The sequence below is a fragment of the Hyaena hyaena genome, unplaced genomic scaffold (genome assembly GCF_003009895.1).
Source record: "Hyaena hyaena isolate Hyena2069 unplaced genomic scaffold, ASM300989v1 scaffold_78, whole genome shotgun sequence".
NCBI lineage: Eukaryota > Metazoa > Chordata > Mammalia > Carnivora > Hyaenidae > Hyaena > Hyaena hyaena.
Window position 1 is genome coordinate 775,218 of NW_024080710.1, and position 26,178 is coordinate 801,395.

Here is a 26,178-nt window from a genome sequence, read left to right on the forward strand (position 1 = left end):
CCTGACGGCAGTCTTCCGGTGGTGGGAAAGTGAACCAAGCCAGAATCAAAGCGGCGCATCCTGTGGCAGGTGGGGGTGCCTGTGGAAGAGGGAAGGCAGGCGACTGGCTAGGGCTTGGCTCGGGAGGCCAGCGGAGCAGCAACTGCAGAAGCAGGCAGCGGCAGAGAGGGAATGGTGCCGGGAGGCGCCGAGGAGGAGGCGCAGTCCGTGCCCCTCAGGGTTAGTGAATGAGGCTCTCCGCCCGGGCCGGCCCGGGGACTGTGCGCTGCGGGTCCCAAGCATGAGTGCGGGCCCCGGCTGTGAGCCCTGCACCAAGCGACCCCGCTGGGGCGCCGCTGCAACTTCTCCGCCGGCCGCCTCGGACGCCCGGAGTTTCCCCGGCAGGCAGAGGCGCGTTCTCGATCCCAAGGACGCTCCCGTGCAGTTCAGGGTCCTACCGTCCTCGTCAGGCTGCGTCCCGGGGCGGGCGGGACCGCACAGAGGCAGCGCCACCTCGCTTGGTACGTGGGGAAATAAAGATCTTTGTCCTTCCCTTTTGGCCCAAACCTCTTTTTGGTCTCTGAGGACCCAGGAACTCCAGTCGTCCCCTTTCTGGTCTTGTGTGCACTACTCTGAGGCCCTCTTGCCCAGCCACTAAGGCCACTAGTAGGGGAATGCGGCCACTTTTTCCCGGTTGCGATTGGTGGGGTGAGAAATCCTGATGAGCAGTCACTCACGGCCGAAAATGGCAGACTCCACCTGTTTGCTTTCCTCAGGTTTGACTGAGAAATTGCTTTAGTTGTTAAGGAGGTCTAATTGGCTGTGTGAAGCTTCAGCCTCTAGATGGAAAGAAAGCTACAAAAAAAGGTCACAATTTCTCTTGATTCAGAGTCTATATCCTCGGGGGTGCAGAGCTATTAGTATTAGCAGGCATTGTACTTGTCTCTGGCGTACACCGTTGAACTTGGGCTGTCTTCAGGTCCTAAGAATCTATCAGGAGAGATAGACAATTACAAAAGCCCACATAATATGTAATGGTTGTGCTGATAGGTCAGGGACATATGGTTATGTTAGGAATCAAAAGTACTTTAAAAAAATGTTTATTTTTGAGAGCGGGGAGGGACAGAGAGAGGGAGACACAGAATCTGAAGCAGACTCAAGCTCTGAGCTGTCAGCACAGAACCCAATGCAGGGCTGGAAAAAATGCACCATAAGATCATGACCTGAGCAGAAGTCAAATGCTTAACCAACTGAGCCACCCAGGCACCCCAAGAGTCAGAAGTGCTTAATCCAGTCTGTGGGATCAAAGATATTCTCCCAGGAGACAAAATGCTTATTTTGAGGACTGAAGAATGATGAAGAGTTAGCTAGAAAGAGGAAGTAAGGAAGCATTCCTGAAGTACAGCTGATGCATGCTTCAACTCGGGAGAATAGTGAGAGATGGGGCTGCAGAGAGGTAGGCAAAGATCAGATCATACTGGGACATACAGGCAATGCTAAGGGGTTTGAACTTTCTCTCTGAAGGCAACCAGAAGCTTTTAATGGATTTTTAGTTGTGGAGTGATGTTACACACATGCGTGCATGTGCACACACACACATTTTTTTTTAAAGGTCTCTGGCTGATGTGTAGAAAATGAAGAATGGATTGAAAGGGAGCAGAAGTGCAGGCCCAAGACTAAAGGAGCTACTCTAGATGGAAATAATGATGGTTTATAGTTTATACTTGGTTGTGGGCAGCAGGAAAGGGGAGAAGTGGATGGATTCAGAGAGAATGGGATATGTGGTTTTTATCTCATAAGAAATGTATCTGTGCTGGAAATACAGATTTGGGGATTCTTGGCATACATGTGATGATCGGTGCTATGGAAGTAGATCAGACCATATACAGCATGTAGAGAAAATAAAGGCAACCTAGGACAGAGGCTTTAGGAACACCATCATTTAAGATAAATAGCCAGAAAAGTAGGAAAAAAGCTTGGCTTTTGTTGTGTCCTGCAGGAAAAGAGCATTTCCAAAAGGATGCATTGGTCAACGGTGTAAGAGGCTGGACAGCGATCAGGCAGTCTTCAGGTGAATTATGTAAACTTAGTTTTCTCAGGACTTAGAGGCAGTGGAGAGTACACATGAACTAAATATTGAAGGATGAGCAGGATTTGCTGTATAGATCAAGGAGAGAAAGAATTAAATAGGCAGAGGGACAGCATGTGCAAAGGTAGTAGGACTGGAGCACAGAATGACAGGAGTGGCAGGAGATGAGGCCAGGAAGAGGGGCAGAGCTTATTATGGACAAACTTTAGTGCCATTTCAAGAAGTTTAGACTATTCTGTGGTTAATGGAGAGCCACTAAAAAGCTTTTAAGAAGGGAGATAACATTTGGTTAGTATTTCAGAAAAGATGGCCTTAATGGCCTTTGGACTTCTCTGACTGCAGTCCACTGTATAAATTTCACCTGGTACAAACATAAGGAAATCTATCAACTGGGTGAATATGCCATATTTATTATTAACAGGTTTCATGAAATAGTACTGTTATATATGATGCATTCTTATGTTTTATGTATTTTGTTAAAAAAAAAAGTCCATTGTAGTTTGTGTAACACTGGGTTAGAGAAAGTCAAGACTAGACCAGGAGACGAGTTATAGGAAACAAATGCACTTGTCCAAAAAAGTGATGTACCTGTTTTTTTGATATTGGTGCTATTTTGAAGATGGAAAGGAAGGAATGGATTTAAGATTTAGGAAAATGTCAGGGAACTTGGTGATGGAGAGTGGAGGGGAGGGGCAACTGAGGGTGACCTCCAAGTACTGTATCTGACATACAGGAGAGACTGATTTGCCTATAAAGGTGGAAGAGTTAGTTGCAACTGGAGGGAGGCAGTCAGTCCTCTTCATTGAATCTTCTTATTCAGATTCCTGCAGAAGTGGAATCAAATTAAAATGTGGGCTGTACTTTATTACATGTTAATATGTCTATAGTGGGCACAGGACCCCAATTAACAACCATTCAAAGTCTAAATAAAAACTATTGTTTCAAATTTGGAATTCTTTAGGAACTTGGTATTTAAAATTTTAATACACAGTCATCCTAGGAGAAGTAGATGAGAAAGGGAAACATATGTTCATTCAACATCTTTAAATTTTGTGTTATTTACCTTCCTGGGCATATTCTATTGATTGAAAGCTGCAAATTTGTATATAGGCAGAACTCAGGATGCTATTCACATTCTGATGGGAACTCCCGTTTTCTGCCTTTTAAAACTACCTAGAGCTTCTCTCCCTGCTCCAGGCTTGGTCCAAGTGTAGGTCAGTGATGGGTGGTGGTGGTTATGGGGGTACTGGAGCTGGTTTGTCCCCCTTCTCTTAGATCATTCCTTTAGCCTCAGTGCTGTTAAAAGCGTCTTCAGACCTCTTTCCTCATCTCAAAACTCCCTCTGTCCATCACTTGTTGGCCTCACCACACCCTTTCTTCCTATACTTTATCTTGCTGCTGCTAAAGTAGACACTTTTGAGGTGTTCCTTGGAAATGCAGGTGAATTTCAAAGCATTTTGTGTCTATTGCCTGTGTGTGTAGCATCTAATTGATTTACTAATTGAACACTGAAATACACTGATTACTGAGTGATGTTATGAGATTAAGTGTAAATGGCATGAAGTCAGAATAAAGTTGGAGGACTACTGATCTCAGTGAAAAAGACTTTGGGTGGAAGTGTTGGGAGAATATACATTTGTTGAGTTTCTACTTTGTGAGACTGAACACTTAGTGTTTTCTCTCATTGATCTACATAAGCCTTGAAGTACATATTTATTGTTAATCCTATTTTATAGGTGAGGAAATAGAAGTGAAATTCAAAGAAGTGAAGTACCAGTAAGTGACTGAGTAAAGATCTCAGTCCAAGATCTTGACTCCAGATCTTGTATCTTTTTCATTACTTCCTATTGCCCTCCTTTTTGGTTGCTGTGATTATTTCTAGTGAAAAGAAAGAAATTCCCAGGTAATGTGGGAAGCATAGTTTTATGCTCATTTCAGTAATAAAGGATAAAACTCTGAAGCAGTCCTGTAATGTTTTGCAACATACTGGTATGGAAAAGAGAAGTAGGGCTCTCAGAAGGACTGAGGAATCTTTTATTATCAGGAAATACCGGTTCGTCGCCTCTAGCTCCTCTTTTATCCTGTTCTCAAGCTTCAGGAATTATTCTAGGAAACTTGAAACTGGAGAGAGAACATGTTCTCAGGTCAGAGCTGTAGGAGAACACTTCATAGTTTCTTGTAAAATGATGTATGCAGTCTTTCAGTTCTGTACACTGTCTTTATAATGCTATGCTTTATGTCTATTATAGGAACCTAGCCATTGCATATCAATTAATCCTTGTATTTGTGGAGAAAGATGTGGGGTTTTTTTGTTTTGTTTTTTTAGTATTTATTTATTTTGAGAGAGAAAGAGAGCGGGAGAGAGAAGGAGAGAGAGAGAAACCCAAACAGACTCTGCTGTGTCAGCACAGAGCCTTACATGGGTCTTGATCTCACAAACCATGAGATCATGACCTAAGCCAAAGTCAGGAGTTGGATGCTTAACCGGCTGAGCCACCCAGGTGCTCCAAAAGGTGTTTTAAATTCTACACTGACTCAAAAAGTCAATTTTTGGCTCCCTGCTGGTTAGTAATTTGAGGATTTTCTATACTTGTGTTTGTTATAATGAAATTAAATAAAGATGGAACTATAGAAGATGTCTGAATCAAGTGGTTCATCCTCTTCTGATTGAAACCAATTTTTTGTCTGAAGCCTGATTTTCTGTAGTACTAACTTAATGAAATCACTAAAATAGGGGTATTTAACAAGAAATATCAAATATACTTTTTGTGAAACTATTTTTAAAGTGCTGATCAGGGGCGCCTGGGTGGCTCAGTTGGTTAAGTGTCTGGCTTCGGCTCAGGTCATGATCTCGCAGTTCGTGGGTTCGAGCCCCGCGTTGGGCTCTGTGCTGACAGCCAGCTCAGAGCCTGGAGCCTGTTCCAGATTCTGTATCTCCCTCTCTCTCTGACCCTCCCCTGCTCCAGCTGTCTCTCTCTCTCTTTTCCTCTCTCTCTCTGTCTCTCAGAAATAAATAAAACATTAAAAAAATTAAAAATAAAATGCTGATCAAAGAATTTTAGTTGGAATGTTAGTATTTTATGTAAGGAATGAATTATATGGGACTCAAATGCAGTGATAAAGCTGTTAATTTTATATATTTGGGATAGCATCTGTTTTGCTCACGTTACGGTATTTGAGAAGACCTAAGCAAATAAGAATAAGTCTATGACTTAAGGTGCCTAGACTCTTACATTGCAGTTTGGGGAATAGTTGAGAATGTTTAAGATTTTATATTTTCTTATACTAAAATATTACATACATTTAATCCATAGTACAATTAATTTTGAAAACATGCTTATTTCTAATGCTTAGGTAAACTGTGATTTGCATTTATTTGTGTTGCGTTTCCTCTACTGAGCTATCACTTTGACTTTTGCTCTTGTCTGCTGATCATTTTGTATCTAGTTGGCTCTTTAGCATCTCAAATTTAGTATGTTCACAATTGACCAAATCATATTTTCCCCTAAATCTAGTTGTCTTATATTCTACATTTTTACTTAATGCTGTAACTATCTTACAAGTTTCTCAAACTTAAAGCTTAGTGTCACCTTTAACTTCTATCATTATGAAGTCTATAATGACTCTCATTTCTCAATTTTTATTATCTATTCTCACAAGGACTAGTTTCGGCCTTTGGCCGTTAGTTCTCCAATTTGCTGGAGATTAGGTGCTGATTATCTAAGTCACTTTTTGAAAAAAAAAAACAAAAAAACAGATTCCAGTTCCCTTGTTGACTCCATCATCACACATACAGATTGATTCAGTAGGCCTGGGGTCTGGCCCTGGGATCCTTTAATTACCTGCTCCTTAATGATTCAGATGGTTTGGGAACCTCTGATTTATACCATTAACTAGCTTCCTTGCTGGTTTCTATCAATAGGTACCTCCTTCTTGCCCCTTCAGATTTGCCCTACAGGCTGTGTATCATGCAGGACTGGGAGCTTTTTAGATTTGAATTCTGGAATTACAGCTCTGAGTGTGACTTGACACTTTTTCATACCTCTTTGTGGGTCGTTCAAGAACTTCTATGATATGGTCCTAGTTGACTTTTCAATCACATTTTCTGCTGATTTCTTTGTATTTCCCTGCCATTGATGCCCTTGCTTATGATTTCCCTTTCTTGTGACTACATGTTTATTCTTCAAGGCACAATTCAACCCCTATTTATCAGATTGTTCCGCCTATTCTAGTTCCCTAAAGTAGCCTTTTCTCAGAAATACGTTAATTCCTTATCAGGATCTCATTTAATACTAAGGTAGTTAAGAACTGATCATATACCAGATCGCACCGTAAACATCTTGCATGTTATTTAATTTAAACCTCATAATAACCCCAGGAGAGGTACTGTTAATTTGGATGTTTACAAATAAGGAACCTGAGACACAGAAAAATGATTCCTCACAAAGTTGCATAGGAATCCAGTGGAAGAACTAGGATTTGAATCCTAGTGGTTCGATTCCAGAGCCTGTATTCTCATCCATTAGTCCATACCAGCTCTTTTAGGGGCATGTCGCTTTCCATTCTATGCCAAATGCATTTGTGTTATATTTCTGTCTTATCTTCCATTGCTTGAGTGTGGCAGGAATGATTAATCTTTGTTTAACCCACAGAACCTAGCACAATGGCTTACATGTATAAATGGCTGCTCTAGGTATTTTCTCTTTGAAGGCATGTATGCATATACATAATTGTTATGGTGTGTGTGTGTGTCTTTTTTTATCCCCTACAGTTTTCAAACAAAAGACTATTACCAGTTGGATGGACACTAAAGGAATCAAGACAACTGAATCAGAAAGGTATAGAAACATGCCTATACAGAGAAATGAATAACATGATATATGAATGTTTTATCTTGCTTCATGCTTTTTTTCCTTTTCCATTTTTCGTTATCTATACTTATTCATTCTTTCAGTTTATAAATAATAATGTTTTAGAGTCTAATGTCCCAGGGACTGTCATATATACTTGAAATACAGAGATGAAAGAGGAATAGTCTCTGTCTCTAAGATACTTAGAGTATAGTGGTGGTGGCATATGCAAAAACACACGATTATTACATAGTGTGATAAATAGAACTTTACTGTCTTGTATAAACAGATAATAGTAGTGGTTAGTATGTAGGACAAACAATCAGCTTTACCTTTGCAGGAAGGCCAGCCCGGAAGTGAGTGAAGTTTAACATTTAGAGGAAGAGCAGGTGTTTCCCAGGCAAGAGTTGGGGAAAGGGCATTATAGACATATGTACCAAGTCATGGAGTCATGAAAGAGCATGCTCTGTGTTTAGGTAGTCACAAGTAGTTTAATTATTGCTGTGATGCTGTGGTAGTGTGGTTGGATAAGTGATTTTTTAAAATAAATTCTTTCTATTGTATCACAAGTTCTATTGCCTCATTAGTTCTTTGTATTTTGTTGTAGTTTGCACAGTAAAGGAAACAATAATACAAGACTAGAATCCATGATGAGCTCTGTACAAAAAGATAACTTTTATCAACATAATATGGAAAAGTTAGAAAATGTTTCTCAGCTAAGTCTTGATAAATCACCTGTTGAGAAAAGTACACAATATTTGAACCAGCATCAGACTGCAGCTATGGGTAAGTGGCAAAATGAAGGGAAACATATGGAGCGGCTTTTGGAAAGTGAAACTTCGACAGTAACTCTGGTAGCAGAGCAGTTCAGTAATGCTAACGTTGATCAGTCACCCCGAAACGATGATCACAGTGACACAGATAGTGAAGAAAGTAGAGATAACCAGCAATTTTTGACACCTGTAAAGCTGGCAAATGCAAAGCATACCACAGAAGATGAACAAGTCAGAGAAGCCAGAAGCCACCAGAAGTGCAGCAAGTCTTGCCATCCTATAGAAGACTGTGCAGGTTGTCAGCCGGAAGAGATAGATGTGGTGCCAGAGAGTCCCTTGTCAGACATCGGCTCTGAGGATGTTAGTACTGGACTGAAAAATGCCAACAAATTAAGTAGACAAGAGAGTAGCTTAGGAAATTCTCCTCCATTTGAGAAAGAAAGTGAACCCGAGTCACCAATGGATGTAGATAATTCCAAAAATAGTTGTCAGGACTCAGAAGCAGATGAAGAGACAAGTCCAGGTTTTGATGAGCAAGAAGATAGCAATTCCTCCCAAACAGCTAGTAAACCTTCAAGGTTCCAAGCAAGAGAAGCTGACACTGAATTGAGGAAACAGTCCTCTTCCAAAGGAAGTGAAATTCAATTACATTTTCAGTTTGAAGGAGGAGAGACTCGCAGTGGAATGAATGATTTAAATGCCAAACCATCTGGAAGTACTTCTGGCCTGAATGTAGAATGCAGGAATTCCAAGCAACATGGAAAAAAGGATTCTAAAATCACAGATCATTTCATGAGACTGCCTAAAGTGGAAGATAAAAGGTAATTTTTTTCCACAAGAGTATCTCCAGTAGTGTAATCCAATTTATAATTTTGTAAGGGGGGTTTAACAGAGTTATAGTTTAGACTGAAGCAAAGAAATAGTTGGTAAGAGGGGTTTAACAGAGTTATGGTTTAGACTGAAGCAAAGAAATAGTTGGTTTCTTTTTAACTGTTTATGATAAATTTGTAATTTTAAAAAAATGTTTATTTTTGAGAGAGAGAGAGAGAGACAGTGTGGGATCAGGGAAGAGGCAGAAAGAGAAGGAGACACAGAATCTGAAGCAGGCTCCAGGCTCTGAGCTGTCAGCACAGAGCCTGATGTGGGGCTTGAACTCTTGAACTCACAAACCTTGAAATCATGACCTGAGCCAAAGTCTCGCACTTAACTGACTGAACCCAGCCAGGTGCCCCATGTTAATGCTAAATTAAACCTAGATTCAAAAAGACCAGAGACAGAAAACAAGAAGTAAATAATACTGTTAATTGGATTTTTTTGGTTTCATGATCTTCCTTCTAAAATTTGTGGGGATCATCAGAATTTAAAAATATGAGGTTGATAGTAGCTTCTCTTTATTTAGCCATTTTTCTTGGCTATTGTATACTGCATTTTCTCCTCTAATGCTCTGATATGCAGGCAGGTGATATTGTACTCACTTCAGAAATGAGAAAACTGAGATTTGAGTTAGAGAGTTACTGAAATTATAACTTGTGGGTGGTAGTGCTGAGATTTAAATCCCAGTCTGTCTGATTACAAAGCTTACATTTTTGCATTTACTCCATATGGAATCTTAGAGCTTACTCTCCATGATTTGTGGTATTTTCTATCACCTGTGCCACAGTAAGCTCACTTTGTTGAAAATTGTTGACTAGAGACCTGAGAAGTAGCTGACACTATGAACCATGTTTGGCAGTGCTCATATTCTTACATGGTCCTTTTTTTTTTGGAAGGTGATTTTTTGTGTTTAGAAATTTCTGGGGCACCTGGATGGCTCAGTTGGTTAAGCAGGACTTTGGCTCAGGTCATGATCTCACAGTTCATGAGTTCTGAGTGTGCTGACAGCTCAGAGCCTGGAGCCTGCTTCAGATTCTGTGTCTCCCTCTCTCTCTGCCCCTCCCTGCTTGTGCTCTGTTTCTCTTTCAAAAAAATAAACACTGAAAAAACATTTTTTTAAGTTCCTTCCGTAGACTTGAAAATAAGCTCTTCAGTTTTACTATGTTTTATAAGTTTTTCTTTTGATTGTAAATACCAAGGAGAGACAGCAAGTCTGGCACGGTTTAAACAACATTTCTGCGTAAGCTTTGTACTTGTATATCTAAGGAAATTTAAATAGTAGGCAGATTTGTGACTGAATACATTTGTTTTGGCCTTAGAAAAGAACAATGTGAAATCAAGCATCAAAGGACAGAAAGGAAGATGCCTAAATACGTACCACCTCACCTTTCTCCAGATAAGAAATGGCTTGGAACTCCTATTGAGGAAATGAGAAGAATGCCTCGGTGTGGGATCCGGCTGCCCCTCTTGAGACCATCTGCTAATCATACAGTAACTATTCGGGTAGGTATTTCCTCTTACCTCTAAGGAGAGAAGACTCTTCAGTCTTGATTTATTACAATACTTATTAATGTGAAAAACAAGCCAAGGCACAGAGACTGTTTCTCTTTTCTGCATATGTAGAGTACGAAGAAGTACTCGGTGTGTATTTGGAGTACTTGTGTATTTGGAGAAATATTAACGATAGCTTACTTAATGCAGTCCTTAATACGTCCATAAGAGGAATCATTGTCGGGTGATAAGGAAATTGACTTTTTCAGTATTTTTTTAAAAAGTCACTGGATTCTTTTCTTTCTTTTTGTTTTAAATTCAATTGACAATATTTGTTGAGCACCCACTATGTGTCAGGTAGTGGGTAGGCCCTAATGGGTTAATCCCTAAAGTTCAAAATTGTGGATGGTTCAGTATCCTCAAATTATTTTCCAGTTTTGCCCTCTTTTCTGAGCTCTAGATTCTTTTAGGCATCACCATCACTGTTCCAGAGGGGCGTCAAGCTCAACATGTCTAAAACCAACCTCATTTTATAAAATTGTGGATAGGGGTGCCTGGGTGGCTCAGCTGGTTAAGCGCCCAACTTTGGTCATGATCTTGCAATTTGTGGGTTTGAGCCCCATGTTTGGCTCTGTGCTGACAGGTCAGAGCCTGGAGCCTGCTTCAGATTATGTGTCTCCCTCTCTTTATGCCCCTCCCCCACTCATGCATTCACACACTTTCTCTCAAAAATAAAAAAAAAATAAAATTGTGGTTAAGTATACATAATATACAGTTTACCATTTTAGCCATTTTTTAGTGTACATTTCCACGGCATCAAGTACATTCACAATATTGTACAGCTACCACTGTTCACGTCTAGAAATTTTTCATTATCCCACACAGAAACTGTACCTGCTAAACAATAACTTTCCATTTCTCACTAATCCCTGGTACCCTCTTTTTACTTTCTGTAGCTTCTGTTTTGAAGAAACAACTTTATTGAGGTAGTTAAAGTTTACCCATCTTAAGTGCTCACTCAATACAGTGATAGGTAATTTACTGAGTTAGGCAACTATCTTCATAATCCAGTTTTAGATTTCTGTTGCTCACTGGGTTGTTTTAAATAGTCATCTCACTTTTTAGTCTCTGTGTTAGATTTCACAGGAACTACCTAAAAAATCCCTGCTATTGTACAACTTAGTCTAGATGTGATTAGATATTTTGAAGTATAGACTTCTTTTTTATGGTTATAGATGGAAGTAACATTGAACACGTTGTGTATGGGGTTCGAACTGAGCTCTAAATGATGAGCAGACATTTCTGATGGGGGGTTAGTAAGTCAAGAGATTTCCAAAACAGATACATAATCTTTATAAGAAAGGGCTATGTAGTGGGGCGTCTGGGTGGTGCAGTTGGTTAAGCACCCAGCTTCAGCTCAGGTTATGATCTTGCAGTTTGTAAGTTTGAGCCCAGCATCAGGCTCTGTACTGACAGCTCAGAGCCTAGAGCCTGCTACATGTTCTGTGTCCCACTCTCTCTGCCCCTCCTCTCTCTCTCTCAAAAATAAATAATCATTAAAAAATTTTTTTAAAAAGGAGGGGGGCACCTGGAATGCTCAATTGGTTAAGCATCTGACTTCAGCTCAGGTCATGATCTCACAGTTTATGAGTTCATGTCCTGTGTCAGGCTCTGTGCTGACAGGTTGGAGCCTGGAGCCTACTTCAGATTCTGTGTCTTCCTCTCTCTCTGCTCCTCCCCCACTTGCTCTCTCTCTCTCTGTCTCTCTCTCTCTCAAAATAAACATTAAAAAAATTAAAAGAATTTTTTTTTTAAATAAAGGCACTGTGTAGTTGAAAAACTGTTTGTTTTGGACATGGAAAATAATTGGTTTGTTAGAGCTTAGAATTTGGATGGAGAATGGTGGAAGACAAGACTTGAAAAGTGGTTTGGGACCATATCATAGAGCGATTCAAGTGCCGGGAACTGGACTTGAGTTGTAGGTATTTCAAATTGATAAAAGGTTTGTGTACACAATAGTTATTTCTGTAGCAGGATTAATCAGACAGCTATGTGTAAGGAAAATGGAAGTGAGAATCCATTGGAAACAATAAGAGATGTTAGGAGCACTGAAAATGGGTAAACTTTATCTACCTCACTAAAGTTGTTTTTTCAAAAAAGTAGCTACAGAAAATAAGCTAGCAGATAAGAGATGAAAAGTAAGGAGACCATAATTATTAAATTGTGCTGCGTTAAAGTGGTTCAGGGGTTCTTAGGAAATTTGACACATGTTTTTTCAAAATTGTAGTGTTAACTGAAAAACCTATAATGAAGGAACTGACAAATACACTCAAATTTGAAAATGCTTAAATATTTTAACCAGCATATTTTACTAAGAGAACTCATTTTAGTGTGGACTATAGCCTCGAGGTTCTCTTATAAACACTGCTGTCTAACTAAAGAATTTCCTTAAACTTCAAAATAACAGTTTAAAAAACATTACCATTTAAACTATTTAGGTTAGTGAGTAGGATTTTCCTAATACTCTGTACAAAATTTAAGTGTAAATTAAGTAGTAGGTTGATATAAGCTTTAGCTGTCATCCCTAACTTCCAATTTCAAATTTTGTATTTCTTAGTCTCAATTTCATTTATTGATGCTAGAATAAGTAAAAGTTATTATAAAAATTATGATAGTTTTATTTGATTTAAATATGGTTTCATGTCAGATTTCTTTTTTTTTTTTTTTCATGTCAGATTTCTTAGGGGGAAAAAGAGCTGTGCTATTTTAAAAAGTTTGAAAATCACTGAGGGTAATGTGGAAATAAAAAAGAGAAAATAGATATTTGCTTTGTTTTGAGGTAAAATTGATAGGATATGGTGAATGCTTAAATATGGGTGATGAGGGAAAATGCAAGTAAAATTAAGAAAAGCCTGGGTGACTGACAAGAGGTTACTGGTAGAAAATTTAGAGAAGAGGTTGATGGGGGAGGTAAGTGGTATTTTGACCTTACTGCCTTTCTTTCTGCCACTGCCCATAAAGAAAACCCAAAGCCATCCTGTACCATCATTATTTAATCTCTGTAATTATTGTATATTTTTAGATATTCAATAACCTTTGAGTTTTTAAAATCTTTAAAAAAGTTCATTTTTATTACAAAAGTAGTGCAAGTTCATTGTAAAGATGCAGCTCTCATGTGATGATAGTATATAACTCAAAATCCAAGTCTTTCTTAGTCCTGTTTCAGAGTTTAGGTGTATTATCTTCTAGATTCTTTTTTCTGAATATGGTAATATGATAATGTATAATTAGTAGTTATTAAATAAATAGCTCTAGTTACATTTCTAAGATGCCAGATACTAATAGTTACAAAGTTTAAAGTAATAAAACTGATACAGTTAGAAATGTAAGGTAATCTCGAAGTGCCTGATTGGCTCAGGTGGCCAAGCATCAACTCTTGAATTCAGCTCAGGTTATGATCTTGTGGTTTGTGAAATTGATCCCCAGCTCCGAAACTGCTTGGGATTCTCTCTCTCCCTCGATCTATGCCCCTCCCCCATTCGAGCGCATATTTGAATGCATTCTCTCTCTCTCAAAATAAACATTAAAAAAGAAATGTAAGCCAATCTGAAATTGCAGGGGCATGTCATTGGGTGCTTGATTATCTTCAAAGACATGAAAACACACATGCAGGCACACAAACATACACACATATGCACATACAGATGCACACACGCAAGCATACTTTCCTATATACGATATGTTCCTCTGTCTATGGAGCTGGACTGGTACCTGTTCTGTCACCTCTGATTACATGGAATATCTTTACAAAATTACCTTTCAGTCCTTCATCTGGAGTTGAAAATACTTTTAGCATAATTATTGACTCCTAACAATTCTTTCCTTAGAATATTCTTGTTCTTTGGCTTCCACGATAGCATATAATCCTAATTTTCTATCTCTGTAGCCATTTCTTATGTCCCTTTAGTTCTTCTGCATTCGTGTTAAATATTGTTAGAGCTCCTCAAGGCTTTTCCATAGGTTCTGTTTTCTCTCTCTCTTTCTCTCTTTCTCTCTTGGTGGTCTTCTTCACCATGAAGGTTTTTGTTTTTGTTTTTTTAACTTTTTTATGTTTCTATTTTATATTTGAGAGAGAGAGAGAGCACAAGAAGGGGAAGGGTAGAGAGAGATGGAGATAGAATCTAAAGCAGGCTTCAGGCTCTGAGCTGTCAGCACAGAGCCTGATGCGGGGCTCGAACTCATGAGCAATGAGATCATGACCTGAGCCAAAGTTAGATGCTTAACTGACTGAGCCACCCAGGCACCCCTCCACCATGAAGGTTTTAATGGTCACTTGTATAGATGGCCTACAACTTTATTTCTCTTTAGTTGTAGACTTTTTACGAGCTGCCTATTGGACAGTCTTCCTTTCTATAAGCTGTTCCCTTTTTGAGGAACAGTCTTCCTTTCTTTATTTTCCTAGTTCTTTTTATCCTTTGGAGTTAAGCTCAGTTGCCACTTCCTTAAGGAAGTCTTTTTTTTTTAGTTTATTAGTATTTTTTTAAGTTTATTTATTTTGAGAGAGACAGATAGCGTGAGTGGGGGAGGGCAGAGGAGAGAGGGAGAGAGAGAGAATGCCAAGCAGGCTCTGCACTGTCAGTGCAGAGGGCTTGATGTAGGGCTTGAACTCACAAACATGAGTTCATGACTTGAGCCAAAAGCAAGAGTCAGATGCTTAACTGACTGAACCACGTAGGTGCCCAAGGAAGCCTTTTCTGAGCTCACCAGGAATCATCTAGTATAGGTTCTCATAACACCACGAACCTCTCATTCATAACATTACAGTTCAAATTTTTTATTTATGTGATAGCTTGATTATTTGCAGTGAAGTACTAATTCATGCTACATCGTGGATGAACCTTGAAAACATTATGTTAAGCAAAAGAGGCCAGACACAAAAGGGCATATGTTGTATAATCCATTTGTATGAAATGTCCACAATAGGTAAAATGTAAAACGTTCATGTTTCAAATAGCCCATTTCTCAAACATTTACTTAATGCTTATTATAAGCAGCATATGTGTATGTGTACACATATGTATATATTTACATATATATATTTCTATGCACATACTTATGGAAACATAAGTCAGGCTCTATCATAAATATTCAGAATCCACAGTTAATGTAGTTATTATTCTCAAGAAGTTTATGGTCTAGTGGGGGAAGGAAAAACAAATGTACTCTGGTATGGTAATGATCTAATAAAACAAGAGGGAGTAAACTAATTGGCCTTAAAATTTTTTTGAAAACTTCTTGAAATGAAAATTGAGCTGAGTGTTGAAGGTCAGAATCGATGTTTAACCAGATAGTGTATGGGTAAGAGAGGATGTTAAAAACTGAGAACATCATTTGGAATCATAGAGGGGAGCCCTTGTAGGATTAGAAACCTGGGAATACTTTGGAAAGATAACGTTCCCAAGTGGGGCTGAGGGCTTTGTGGGAGATGAATGTGTCTGGGAGCAGCTGGAGTTCTGGAAGGGCTAGAAGGTAAGCAATAATGAGGACCAGGGGCCTAGATGGGATGGAGATAGAATGACCAAACATGATGATTTGGAAGCCAAGCAAATGAAGATAAGGAGTAGGAACAGCTGAAGAAGTTTTGGAGATTTCTTGCCTAGGAGCTGGTCTGTATCTCATAGCATTTGCTTTGGCTGCTTTCTTTGGATTTTTTTGTACAAGGCACACCTAGTTTTTATGCACTTACAGATTTCTTGTTTCCCTCTTTCAGGTAGACCTTTTGCGAGCAGGAGAAGTTCCTAAACCTTTTCCAACACATTTTAAAGATTTGTGGGACAACAAGCATGTTAAGATGCCTTGTTCAGAACAAAACTTGTACCCTGTGGAAGATGAGGTAAATACAAAACAGATGGTCTTTTAGTCTTTGAAAGACAGTTTAATATGTGCTTATTTAACTGCTGATTCTATAATCCAAAAGAACTTACAATAATTTCTTATATTTTTTCCTTTTCCTTAAAGAATGGTGAGCGAACTGCAGGAAGCCGATGGGAGCTCATTCAGACTGCACTACTCAACAAATTCACACGGCCCCAAAACCTGAAGGTAGTTGTTTTTGCTATTCTTGTCTCACGTATGTAATTCTTAGAGATGGGCCCTGTGTCTGCCTCCAAGATATTTTCTGATCTTTAATAGACTCAGGTAATAGCATTATTTGTATGCAAAATACTTGCTTCCTGAGGAACTTTCTTAAGAGACATTCTTGGTTTCCCTTCCATCACTAGGAAATGAATAGAAGAATTGAGAGTTGTAAATGACTTGCCTGGAGCCACACAAAATAATTTGGAGAACCAGGAATAATACCTTTGTTTCTTGATTCCCTATCCAATTTCCTTCAGACCCAAGTTTCTCTTATTTTCTAGAATTATCATGTTTCTGAAATGTCTTTAAAAGTAAATCAGGAAAGAATTATGACTTTAGTTATAGTTGCCCAAAGGGAACTGAGTTTCCTAATGATTAAAGTATACATTAAACATTCTATTTTGTATTGCTGTTAATATAGCTTCTAGCAGTCTGATTATTTATTAATCTTACATTTTGGCAATCATTTATTTTTTATTTTTTTTCAATATTTAACTTAAGACTACAAGGGCAACTATTATATTGTTTTTCTAATAGCTGAAATATGGCTAAGTATATGTTTTTTTTGACACTATAGCCATGTAAACTTTTAAAGTTTTTATAACTATAAACAGTAACAGATTTTTCTATATTTGTGTAAAAATGGGTTTCATTTTCTTTAAGAGACTTAGTTTGTCATATACAGTTTCTCGGGGGCTTTTTTTTTTGTTTTCTTTTAAGGTTTTTTTTTAATGTTTGTTTATTTTTGAGAGAGAGAGAAAGAGACAAACAGAGTCAGAGTGTGAGCAGGGGAAGGGCAGAGAGAGAGGGAGACACAGAATCCAAAGCAGGCTCCAGGCTCAGCTGTCAGCACAGAGCCAATGCAGAGCTCAAACTCCTGAACCGCGAGATCATGACTTGAGCTGAAGTCAGATGCTTAACCAACTGAGCCATCCAGGCAGCCCCAGTTTCTCAGGTTTTATACTGTTTTTCTATTTATACTTAACAAGTTATTCTTAAACTTTCTGTACCTCCTGATTTTTTTTTCTCTATGTTGCAAAACATTGGTATGTTGTACCATAATGTAGTTTGAAAATTTCATTCATTAAGGATAGTGTTTCTCAATCTTGTAATGTACTCCTTTTAAATGGAAGAAATTCCTAGGGTCTGCCACAGCTGACTTATTTTTGAATAATGTTAACTGCATAGTACAAACATAAAACTAAATATAAACTCTTTGTACTTACAGTTAGAGCTACACTACATTCGTTGATTTTTTTTTTCCGTTTTAAGCATTATGAACCATCACTTGAGTTATGTTGATTGTCCTAGTGAAAACAATTTGTATTCAGTATTCCCTTTTTGCACAAAAGTTTTTTAACCACAGATGTGAACTTCAAAATAGTATGCTGAGAGACTTTAAAAAATATTGTATAAAGAAAAATTCTTCATTTTGTTTGTACTACTTATGAATCACAGTTGGTAGATGTTGGTAGATACAAAGATGGGGATCTGTATGGAGAATACCAGCTTGCAGATAAATACAGTAGTGAGCATTGTGGTCCCGGTTCTTTAGAATTTGACAGTCCTGTACTGCAATTTATCTCAGGATGGCTCAAAATTTTCACCTGTTTAAAGCACCAGCCTTCCTTCCTACAGTGTGTTGTCTTTTGTCCTTTGTATTCCAAAACCACAATTATCAACTTACAAAAACAGAAGCAGGCCACTCAAGAGTCCTGTCTTTACTCCATTAGAGAAACTGTCTTAGGTCCTTACAGCCTTATAAACAGGATTATTTAAGTTTTTCATATTTTTTTCTTTAAGCATGAACAGAGAATAATCATAGTGTTCTAAATTACCTTGTCTGCTCACCTCTTTAACAATTCCTTAGTGTGCCAGTGATTACTTTAGGGAGGGGTACCTGCTTTACTCTGAATTTCCCTTTCTTGTTTATGGTAGATGCAACAGAACAGAGTAATCCATTGAGATTTTCTTCTCTTTGCTTATGGTAATTGTTTTCTTTGCTGAAAGAACACTATGAAGTGGGGGAAATATTAAGTCCCTCCTACTGAGTATAATAATCTTTTTGCTACTTTTATTTGATGTTGAGTTAAATGGGGTTAGAAATGTTAACAATTTTAAAAAGGAATTGTGTCCTTACAGTTTATACAGTAATATTTCTATAAATGATGTGTCTGGTAATTTACAAAGAATGGACTTCTCTTTGCTTTAACTAATTGTGCTTATTATGAATTAAGAGAAACCTCAGTAGGTGATAGCTGAGAATACAGAATAGCATCCAGTTTTTCTAATGATAGGAGACCTGTGGTAGACTACTTTTGACACTTAAAGACTAAAGTAAAAGTAAATATTAGTCATGTGTTATTGCTGATTATAAAATCCCATTAAAGAATTAGACTATAAATGTTAGAGTATAAAATGTTTTTCTTACCAACTTTGAGGAATCATTTACATAAAAGAAAATGCATGCTTTTAAAGTATGTAATTTGATGACATTTGACGTTTGTACATACCAGTCAAGCCCTTACTACAATCAAGATACAGAACATTTCTGTCACCTCCAAAAATTCCTCTTATCTCTTTACAGTTGATTCATCCTTCTGCACTGTCCTCAGGCAATACTCATCTGCCTTTTTCTTTTTGATTTTTTTAAATTTTTTATTTTAATTTATTTATTTTTATTAGTTTACATTTTAAATGAATGGAATCACATAGTATATATGCTAGTATGTCTGGCTTCTTTCACTCAGAATGAAAATTTAAAAAAAATTTTTTTTAATGTCTTATTTATTTCTGAGAGAGAGACAGTATGAGCAGGGGAGGGTCAGAGAGAGAGGGAGACACAGAATCCGAAACAAGCTCCAGGCTCTGAGCTAGCTGTCAGCACAGAGCCTGACTCGGGGCTCAAACCCACGAACCACGAGATCATGACCTGAGCAAAGTTGGACGCTTAACTGACTGAGCCACTCAGGCGCCCAGAATGAAAATTTTTGAGATTCATCCATGTTGTTGAGTCTATCAGTAGTTTGTTGCAGTACATTTGTTGCTTTTCTTTTTAGCGGTTGATAGGCATTGCTATTTAATACTTTGTATGAGGTTCTGAAATCAGATTCCAATGGTTAGAAAAAAATCCTTAAAATCTTCTCTTGCTTAATGGAAAATTTTTTATTGTGGCTGTGAGAAAAACAAAAGCTTTTTCTTACCATATTATTTTATGATTGATGCTTTTCATTTTTAAAGGAACTTGGATATCCCCTGATTCCAAGTAAATAATATGCATTGTTGGCTCACTTTTTAATATAGATGCTTGGTGATTGTTTATATGTCATGAAGTATTTTTCAGGAAACTTTTTGGCAGAGTATTATTTTATTTCACATTTTAATGTTTTCATTTATTTTTGAGAAAGAGCATGAGCAGGGGAGGTGCAGGGAGAGAGGGAGACACAGAATGCAAAGCAGACGCCAGGCTCTGAGCTGACAGCACAGAGCCCACTGCGGGGCTTGAACTCACAGACTACAAGATCATGACCTAAGCCTAAGTCGGATGCTTAACCAACTGAGCTACCCAGGCACCCCAGCAGAGTATTAATTTTTAAAAACAGTAAATTATGAGACATATTAGAAGGCTTGTAATAATAATTTAACTGTTTTTCAGATTTACATACACATAAAAATATTGGGGGCATGTATTGTAAACATAAGTAGTTTATAAATTCTGCATGTCATTTTCTTTATTTTATTTTATTTTATTTTTTTGCTAAAAACGGAGGCCTTTCTTTTCAAGTTAAATTCAGTTCTTGAAAGGTGTTTCTTCCAGTCACTTCTTCATAGTACAGTAAAATCAGGTAGGTTCTCTTTTCTAAAGAGTTGTTTGGTTCCTTTTAGCTTTTCAAGTTTCTTTTTTTTTTATTTTATTTTTTTATATTACAAATAGTTTATTGTCAAATTAGTTTCCACATAACACCCAGTGCTCATCCCCACAAGTGCCCTCCTCCATGCCCATCCCCCCTCCCCCCCATATCCATCAGTCCTCAGTTTTTGTCAGCATTCAAGAGTCTCTCATGGTTTGCCTCTCTCCCTTTCCCCCACCATTTCCCCCCTTCTTCTCCCCCTTGTTCCTCAGTTAAGTTCCTCCTAATCCTCCTATACGTGCAAACATATGATATTTGTCCTTTTCTGCCTGACTTATTTCACTCAGCATAACACCCTCAAGGTCCATCCATGTTGCTACACATGGCCAGATTTCATTGTTTCTCATTGCCATATAGTATTCCATGGTATAGATAAACCACATCTTCTGATCCATTCGTCCGTTGATGGACACTTAGGCTCTTTCCATGTTTTAGCTATTGTGGAGAGTGCTGCTATGAACATTGGGGTACATGTGCTCCTATGCCTGTCTCTTATACACACCTTGGGTAAATTCCTAGCAGTGCTATTGCTGGGTCATAGGGGAGTTCTATTGTTAGTTTCCTGAGGAACCTCCACACTGTTTTCCAGAGGGGCTGTACCAGTTTACATTCCCACCAACAGTGCAGGAGGGTGCCCGTTTCTCCACATCCTCGCCAGCATCTAGAGTTCTCTGATTTGCTCATTTTAGCCACTCTGACTGGCGTGAGGTGGTATCTCAGTGTGGTTTTGATTTGTATTTCCCTGATGAGGAGGGATGCTGAGCATCGTTTCATGTGTCTGTTGGCCATCTGGATGTCCTCTTTGGAGAAGTCATTTTCTTTATTAATATAACATACACATTATAAAATATAACTAGAATAGAAATTTAAAAGGATGAGATAAAATATAATTGTAAATACAGTTGACCCTCAAACAACACAGGTTTGAAGTGCACAAGTTTCCTGTGTGGATTTTTTTAATACAGTACTATAAATGTATTTTCTCTTCCTTATAATTTTCTTAACAATGTTTTCTTTTCCTTAGCTTACTTTATTGTCAGAATATAGTATATAATTCATACAACATACAAAATATATGTTAACTATGTTATCACTAAGGCTCTGGTCAACAGTAGGCTATTAGCAGGTAAGTTTTGGTGGGAGTCAGAAGTTACATGCAGATTTTCAATCCTGTGCTGTTTCTGCATCAGCTATAATTGTTTTTTCTGCATAACTACTAGATTGTCTTATGCGTACCCCACTCTGGTGTTAAATAAAATACATCTGAGTAAACTTTAAAGATCTTACTGACTTTATTCAATGACTTATGAATCAGGCAGTATTTTATATAGCAGACAGAAAGACACTCTAAGAAGCTGTAGGAAATGAAAGACTTTTATAGGCAGAAGCGAGTGGGAGCAAGGAAATTATATTAGGAAAAAATAGAGTGGTTATAGTGGTCACCTTTCTTTAGGGGATGACAGAGTTCTGTCAGGCTGATTAACTAGTGCTGACCATCTGGTCCCTCATTGACTGGTTTAAGATTCCATTTGTGGGAGAGGCTGAAACTGTAAGTTGAGTCTTTGGTTGGTAGCATAATAAGTGACTCGGCTTGGGGCCCGTTTTGTTTTTATCGTTGGTAACCAAGAAAAAAGTACTGCCTGTTCAGTTAAATGTTACACCAGTAGATGGCGTGCTATTTTGACTTTTCACTCTACATAAATAATTTATATGAACTGCTGGGGGAAGATAACCATTTATATGGAGCTTATAAAAATAGCTGATAATAAAGGCAAGAAAACCATTTTATGCCTTAGGGCAGTGTTTCTCCATCTTTTTTTCATTATTGCCATCTCTCCTGGAAAGCCTTTTTAGACAGTTTTTCCCAATTTATTCTTCCCATTAAATCTTAATACTATAAATACATTATGTATTTGCATGTATAGTGTAACCCTATTGATAGTCAACAATCACTATAATATTTAAACTTTTTTATCTCCAAGATCCAACTTTTGTCCACAGAGAGTGGACAAACCTCTGTTTATAATGTAAGCATTAAGAGTTAGGACTTTTTGTTCCTATTACTTGACCTTTCTAATCTCATTTTTCTTAAATGAATAACAAATTAGTGCATATTCTGTTTGTTAATAGCTACTGATGTGGAATAGCTAATGGTAGGAGGAAGGTTAACGCTGATTAAGAAATTTACTGGACGTAGTTCATAAAGGAAAAAGGCTATTCAAAGATAATTTACTTGATTATATCATGAAGTTTTGTTTATGCTTTTTCCATAGGATGCTATTCTGAAATACAATGTGGCATATTCTAAGAAATGGGACTTTACAGCTTTGGTTGATTTCTGGGATAAGGTAAAAGTATGCTTATTTCTTTAACTATGAAAATAATACAAGCCTGTAAAAACTTCTGAGAAAAATACCCAAAAATTTATCACACTAACATAATTACTATCCTTTATTTTGGTGAAAAATATTTCCTGTTATGTATGTTTTGGTCACTAATTTTGAATTTTGCTTTATTCTCTCATAATACCCTCCTATATTGTTGTACCTTCATCAACAATATTAATGGCTATATGATACTTCATGATTAGAAACATCAAGGTTGCATTCAGTTTTACTCCGTTCTCAATTACACTGTAGTAACATTTACATAGTAGATGTACACATACACACATATACACAGACACAGGAACACATATATATGTTTTCCCAGGTTTGATATTATTTCTTTAGGTGACAGTAGATCTACCAGTAAGTAGATGGATAGGTCAAAGGACACAAAACTTTTATGGCTCTGGGTTTATCCTGCAAAATTATTTTCCACAGGAAATTGTAGTAATTTTGTATATCATCTTCAATGGGTAAGAATACTACTTTCATAGTAGTGTTAGAAGAATAGGTGTCATCCACTGCCATTTGAAAAAATAAGATTATACCTTTTTTATTTAAAATTTTATTTTGATATAATGATAGATTCATGTGAAATTGCAGAGAAATGTGCAGGGAGTTACTGAACACACTTCATCCCACCTTCCCTAATGTTGATTGCTTCTTGAAATACATTACCAAACTCAGGAAGTTGACATAAAAGATTATTTAGATTTTGCCAGTTATACCTGTACTCATTTGTGGGTGTAGTTATGTAACCGTAGTTTTGTGTAACCACACCACAGTCAAGGTACAGAGCTATTTCATCAGCACAATGCTCACTGGTACTGCCTGTTATTGCCACACAAATTCCCAGCTAAGTTCCAGCAACCACTGTCTGTTTTTTATCTTTATAATTTTGTTATTTCAGAAAGGTTACAGTGTGCAACCTTTTCCAATTGCCTTTTCTCACTCAATATAATTCCCTTAATCCAGTAATAGTTTGTTCCTTTTTATTGCTAAATAACATTCTATGATATAGATGTATCATACTTTAACTGTAGATGATTTTAGGACATTTGGGTTGTTTCCAGTTTCTGCTATTTCAGCTAAAACTACTTTGAACTTTCACGTACACGTGCAGGTTTTTGTATGAACAGAGTGCATGAACATTTCTCTGGGATCAATGCCCAGGAGTGTGATTTTTGAGTTGTTTGGTAAATGTATTTTAAGTTTTAGAAGAAACTGCCAATTACTTTTGCTAGGTAAGTAAGCCTCTCAGAGAAGATACTTCTATGTTCAGTCCATTTTCTTTTATTTGTATGATTTGATTCTTTTGCTCACATTATTTTTAGTCATCCCTATTATTTATGCTCCATTTACTAGTAATTAGAACTGATTTTAGAACAGGAACATTTTGAATGAAATATTTTCAATTTTATACAATTTTAACTTTCCTAATAGAGAATAAATATTGAACTTTGAACTAGTCCTATGTATTTTATGTTGGGGTCTTTCCTTCTTTGGACTTTTTTTCAGATAAATGACTGTGAGGAAAATAATGTAATTGTTGTTATTCCTGTCATAAAGGAATGGTTGTGGGCTTTCTAGAGATGGGCTTTCTTGGCCAAAGTGACGTAGTTTGTCCATGGTAGTATGCTGTAACCAGAGCAATGGTTTTTCCACTATTGTTTGCAATCAGGGTATGATATCCCTGCCCACATCCTTCCCTCCTACTTGCTGCTTCATTTTCTCTGTAATAAAAGGCTGATATGCCACTTTCTCTGTTGAAATTCTGTCTTCTCAGACTCACATTTTCCTTTCTGATCCCTCCAAAATGAGATGTCACCTTTAAATTTCCATGTGAATTTTTAAATTTATCTTGTGGCACTCCCTCTTTGCCTTGCTATTATTCGTGATGAGATGTTGACATTCTCTAGGATATTAAAAGTTTTATGGAACAGAGACTGTGTCATTTCTTAGCTTTGTGTTTCCTGTAGTAGATACACAATGCCTTACATATAGTGAGTGCTCCTTAAGTATTATAGACTGGATTTCAACAGATCAAGTAGTTATACTGGTTTTCAGGGTTACCAAAATCAGAAGAATATTACCTAGAAGTAATGGTTCAAGTTAATAAAAATTGTTAGTTTTCTGATTCCTGCTCCTATATCCTGCCATGCATACAACATACCTAAATATAACAGACTCTTTCTTTCCTGAACATTTTTAGCTAGTGATGTTCCAATGTTCTTATCAGGTCATTTCTTGTGACGTTATTATATGGAAGATCTGTCTGTCCTTTTGGACTGCTGCTCGTAATCTAAAAGAAAGTGGTTGGTTAATTACATTGTTAGTTATCACACAGTAAGACTATTGTCAATCGTTATAATTACCTCTTCCTGTTAATTTGGAAGGCCCTAAAAATATAATGCAACTGACAGTGGTGTAAATAATACCACCATCCCCTTTTTTCCAGAAATATTTTTATTATCTCGTAAAGAATGAGACAGCATGATACACAGCAGTGGCTTTCAGATTTATTATGTATCTGAGATTATCCTGGAAGGCCTGTTAGAACACAGATTGCAACCCTCCATGCTTTCTGAGAATCTGATTAACTAGGTCTGGGATAGGACCTGAGACATTTCACATTTCTAACAGGTTCATGGGTGATATTGTTGCTGCTGGTTTAGGAAAGTCACTTTGAGAACCTCTGGTGCAGAAAAGAGCATAGAATTAGAAATGAGAATCATGGTGGGCACCGGGGTGGCTCAGTCAGTTGAGTATCCAACTTCAGCTTGGCTCGGGTCGTGATCTCCCAGTTCGTGAGTTCAAGCACCACATTGGGCACATCTGCTCAGTGCAGAGCCTGCTTCAGATGCTCTGTCCTCCTCTCTCTGTTCCTTCCTCACTTGTGCTTTCTCAAAAATAAATAAGTATTTTTTAAAATAGCCCTTTAAAAAGAAAAAGAAAGAAATGAGAATCATGGGTTCTTAGTCTCTGTATAAACTTGGGCAGGCCACATGACCTCAGAACTTAGTCTTCTCATTTGTTAACAAAATAACCACTTACTCCTTAAAGGCATGTTTTAAGGATCTAGCTAACTAATATATCTGAAATCACTTAAAATTCTGGAATTATAATCAAATATGTTATTACTTTTTATTTTTTACCTCTGAAAAGTTTGTTTTGCTGCTTTTAAAAAAAAAGGTTTTTTTCTATCACTAATACTATCTGAATTGTAGAAACTTGGAAAATACAAAAAGTAAGATAATAAAAATTGTTCATGATTTTGCTTCCCAGAAACAATCACTCTTAACATTAAAAAATGTATAAAAAATGCTAATCCAAGTCACAAAGATTTACTCCTTTGTTTTCTTCCATGATTTTCTTTTTTTAAATGCGAATTTATTTTTGAGACAGAGACCGAGGATAAGTGGGAAAGAGGCAGAGAAAGCTGGAGACAGGTTCTGAAGCAGGCTCCAGTCTCTGAACTGTCAGCACAGAGCCCAGCACGGGGCTTGAAGTCATGAACCATGAGATCATGCCCTGAGCCAAAGTCAGTTGCTTAACTGAGTGATCTACCCAGGTGCCCCTACATCCACGAATTTTTTGGTTTTAGCTCTTACACTTAGGTCCATGACCCATTTTGAGTTAATTTATGTATATGATATGAATCAGGAGTTCCCTTTTATTGTTTTGCAG

General features: G+C 37.5%; 1 protein-coding gene across 2 annotated transcripts in view; it reads left to right on the top strand.

Moving 5' to 3' along the window:
• The first annotated feature begins 27 nt into the window (after window positions 1-27).
• PARG (poly(ADP-ribose) glycohydrolase) overlaps window positions 28-26,178 on the top strand; it is a 128,284-nt gene continuing 102,133 nt past the window's right edge. The window contains exons 1-7 of one of the 2 annotated variants that reach the window (XM_039233738.1): window positions 28-69; window positions 6,840-6,906; window positions 7,526-8,512; window positions 9,884-10,067; window positions 15,826-15,948; window positions 16,074-16,157; window positions 22,378-22,452. In XM_039233738.1, the coding sequence (XP_039089669.1) occupies window positions 6,869-6,906; window positions 7,526-8,512; window positions 9,884-10,067; window positions 15,826-15,948; window positions 16,074-16,157; window positions 22,378-22,452 (1,491 nt within the window). In that variant the 5' untranslated portion in view covers window positions 28-69; window positions 6,840-6,868. Of the gene's footprint in view, window positions 501-6,839; window positions 6,907-7,525; window positions 8,513-9,883; window positions 10,068-15,825; window positions 15,949-16,073; window positions 16,158-22,377; window positions 22,453-26,178 lie in introns of both variants that reach the window. The other variant, XM_039233737.1, reaches the window with a different exon arrangement.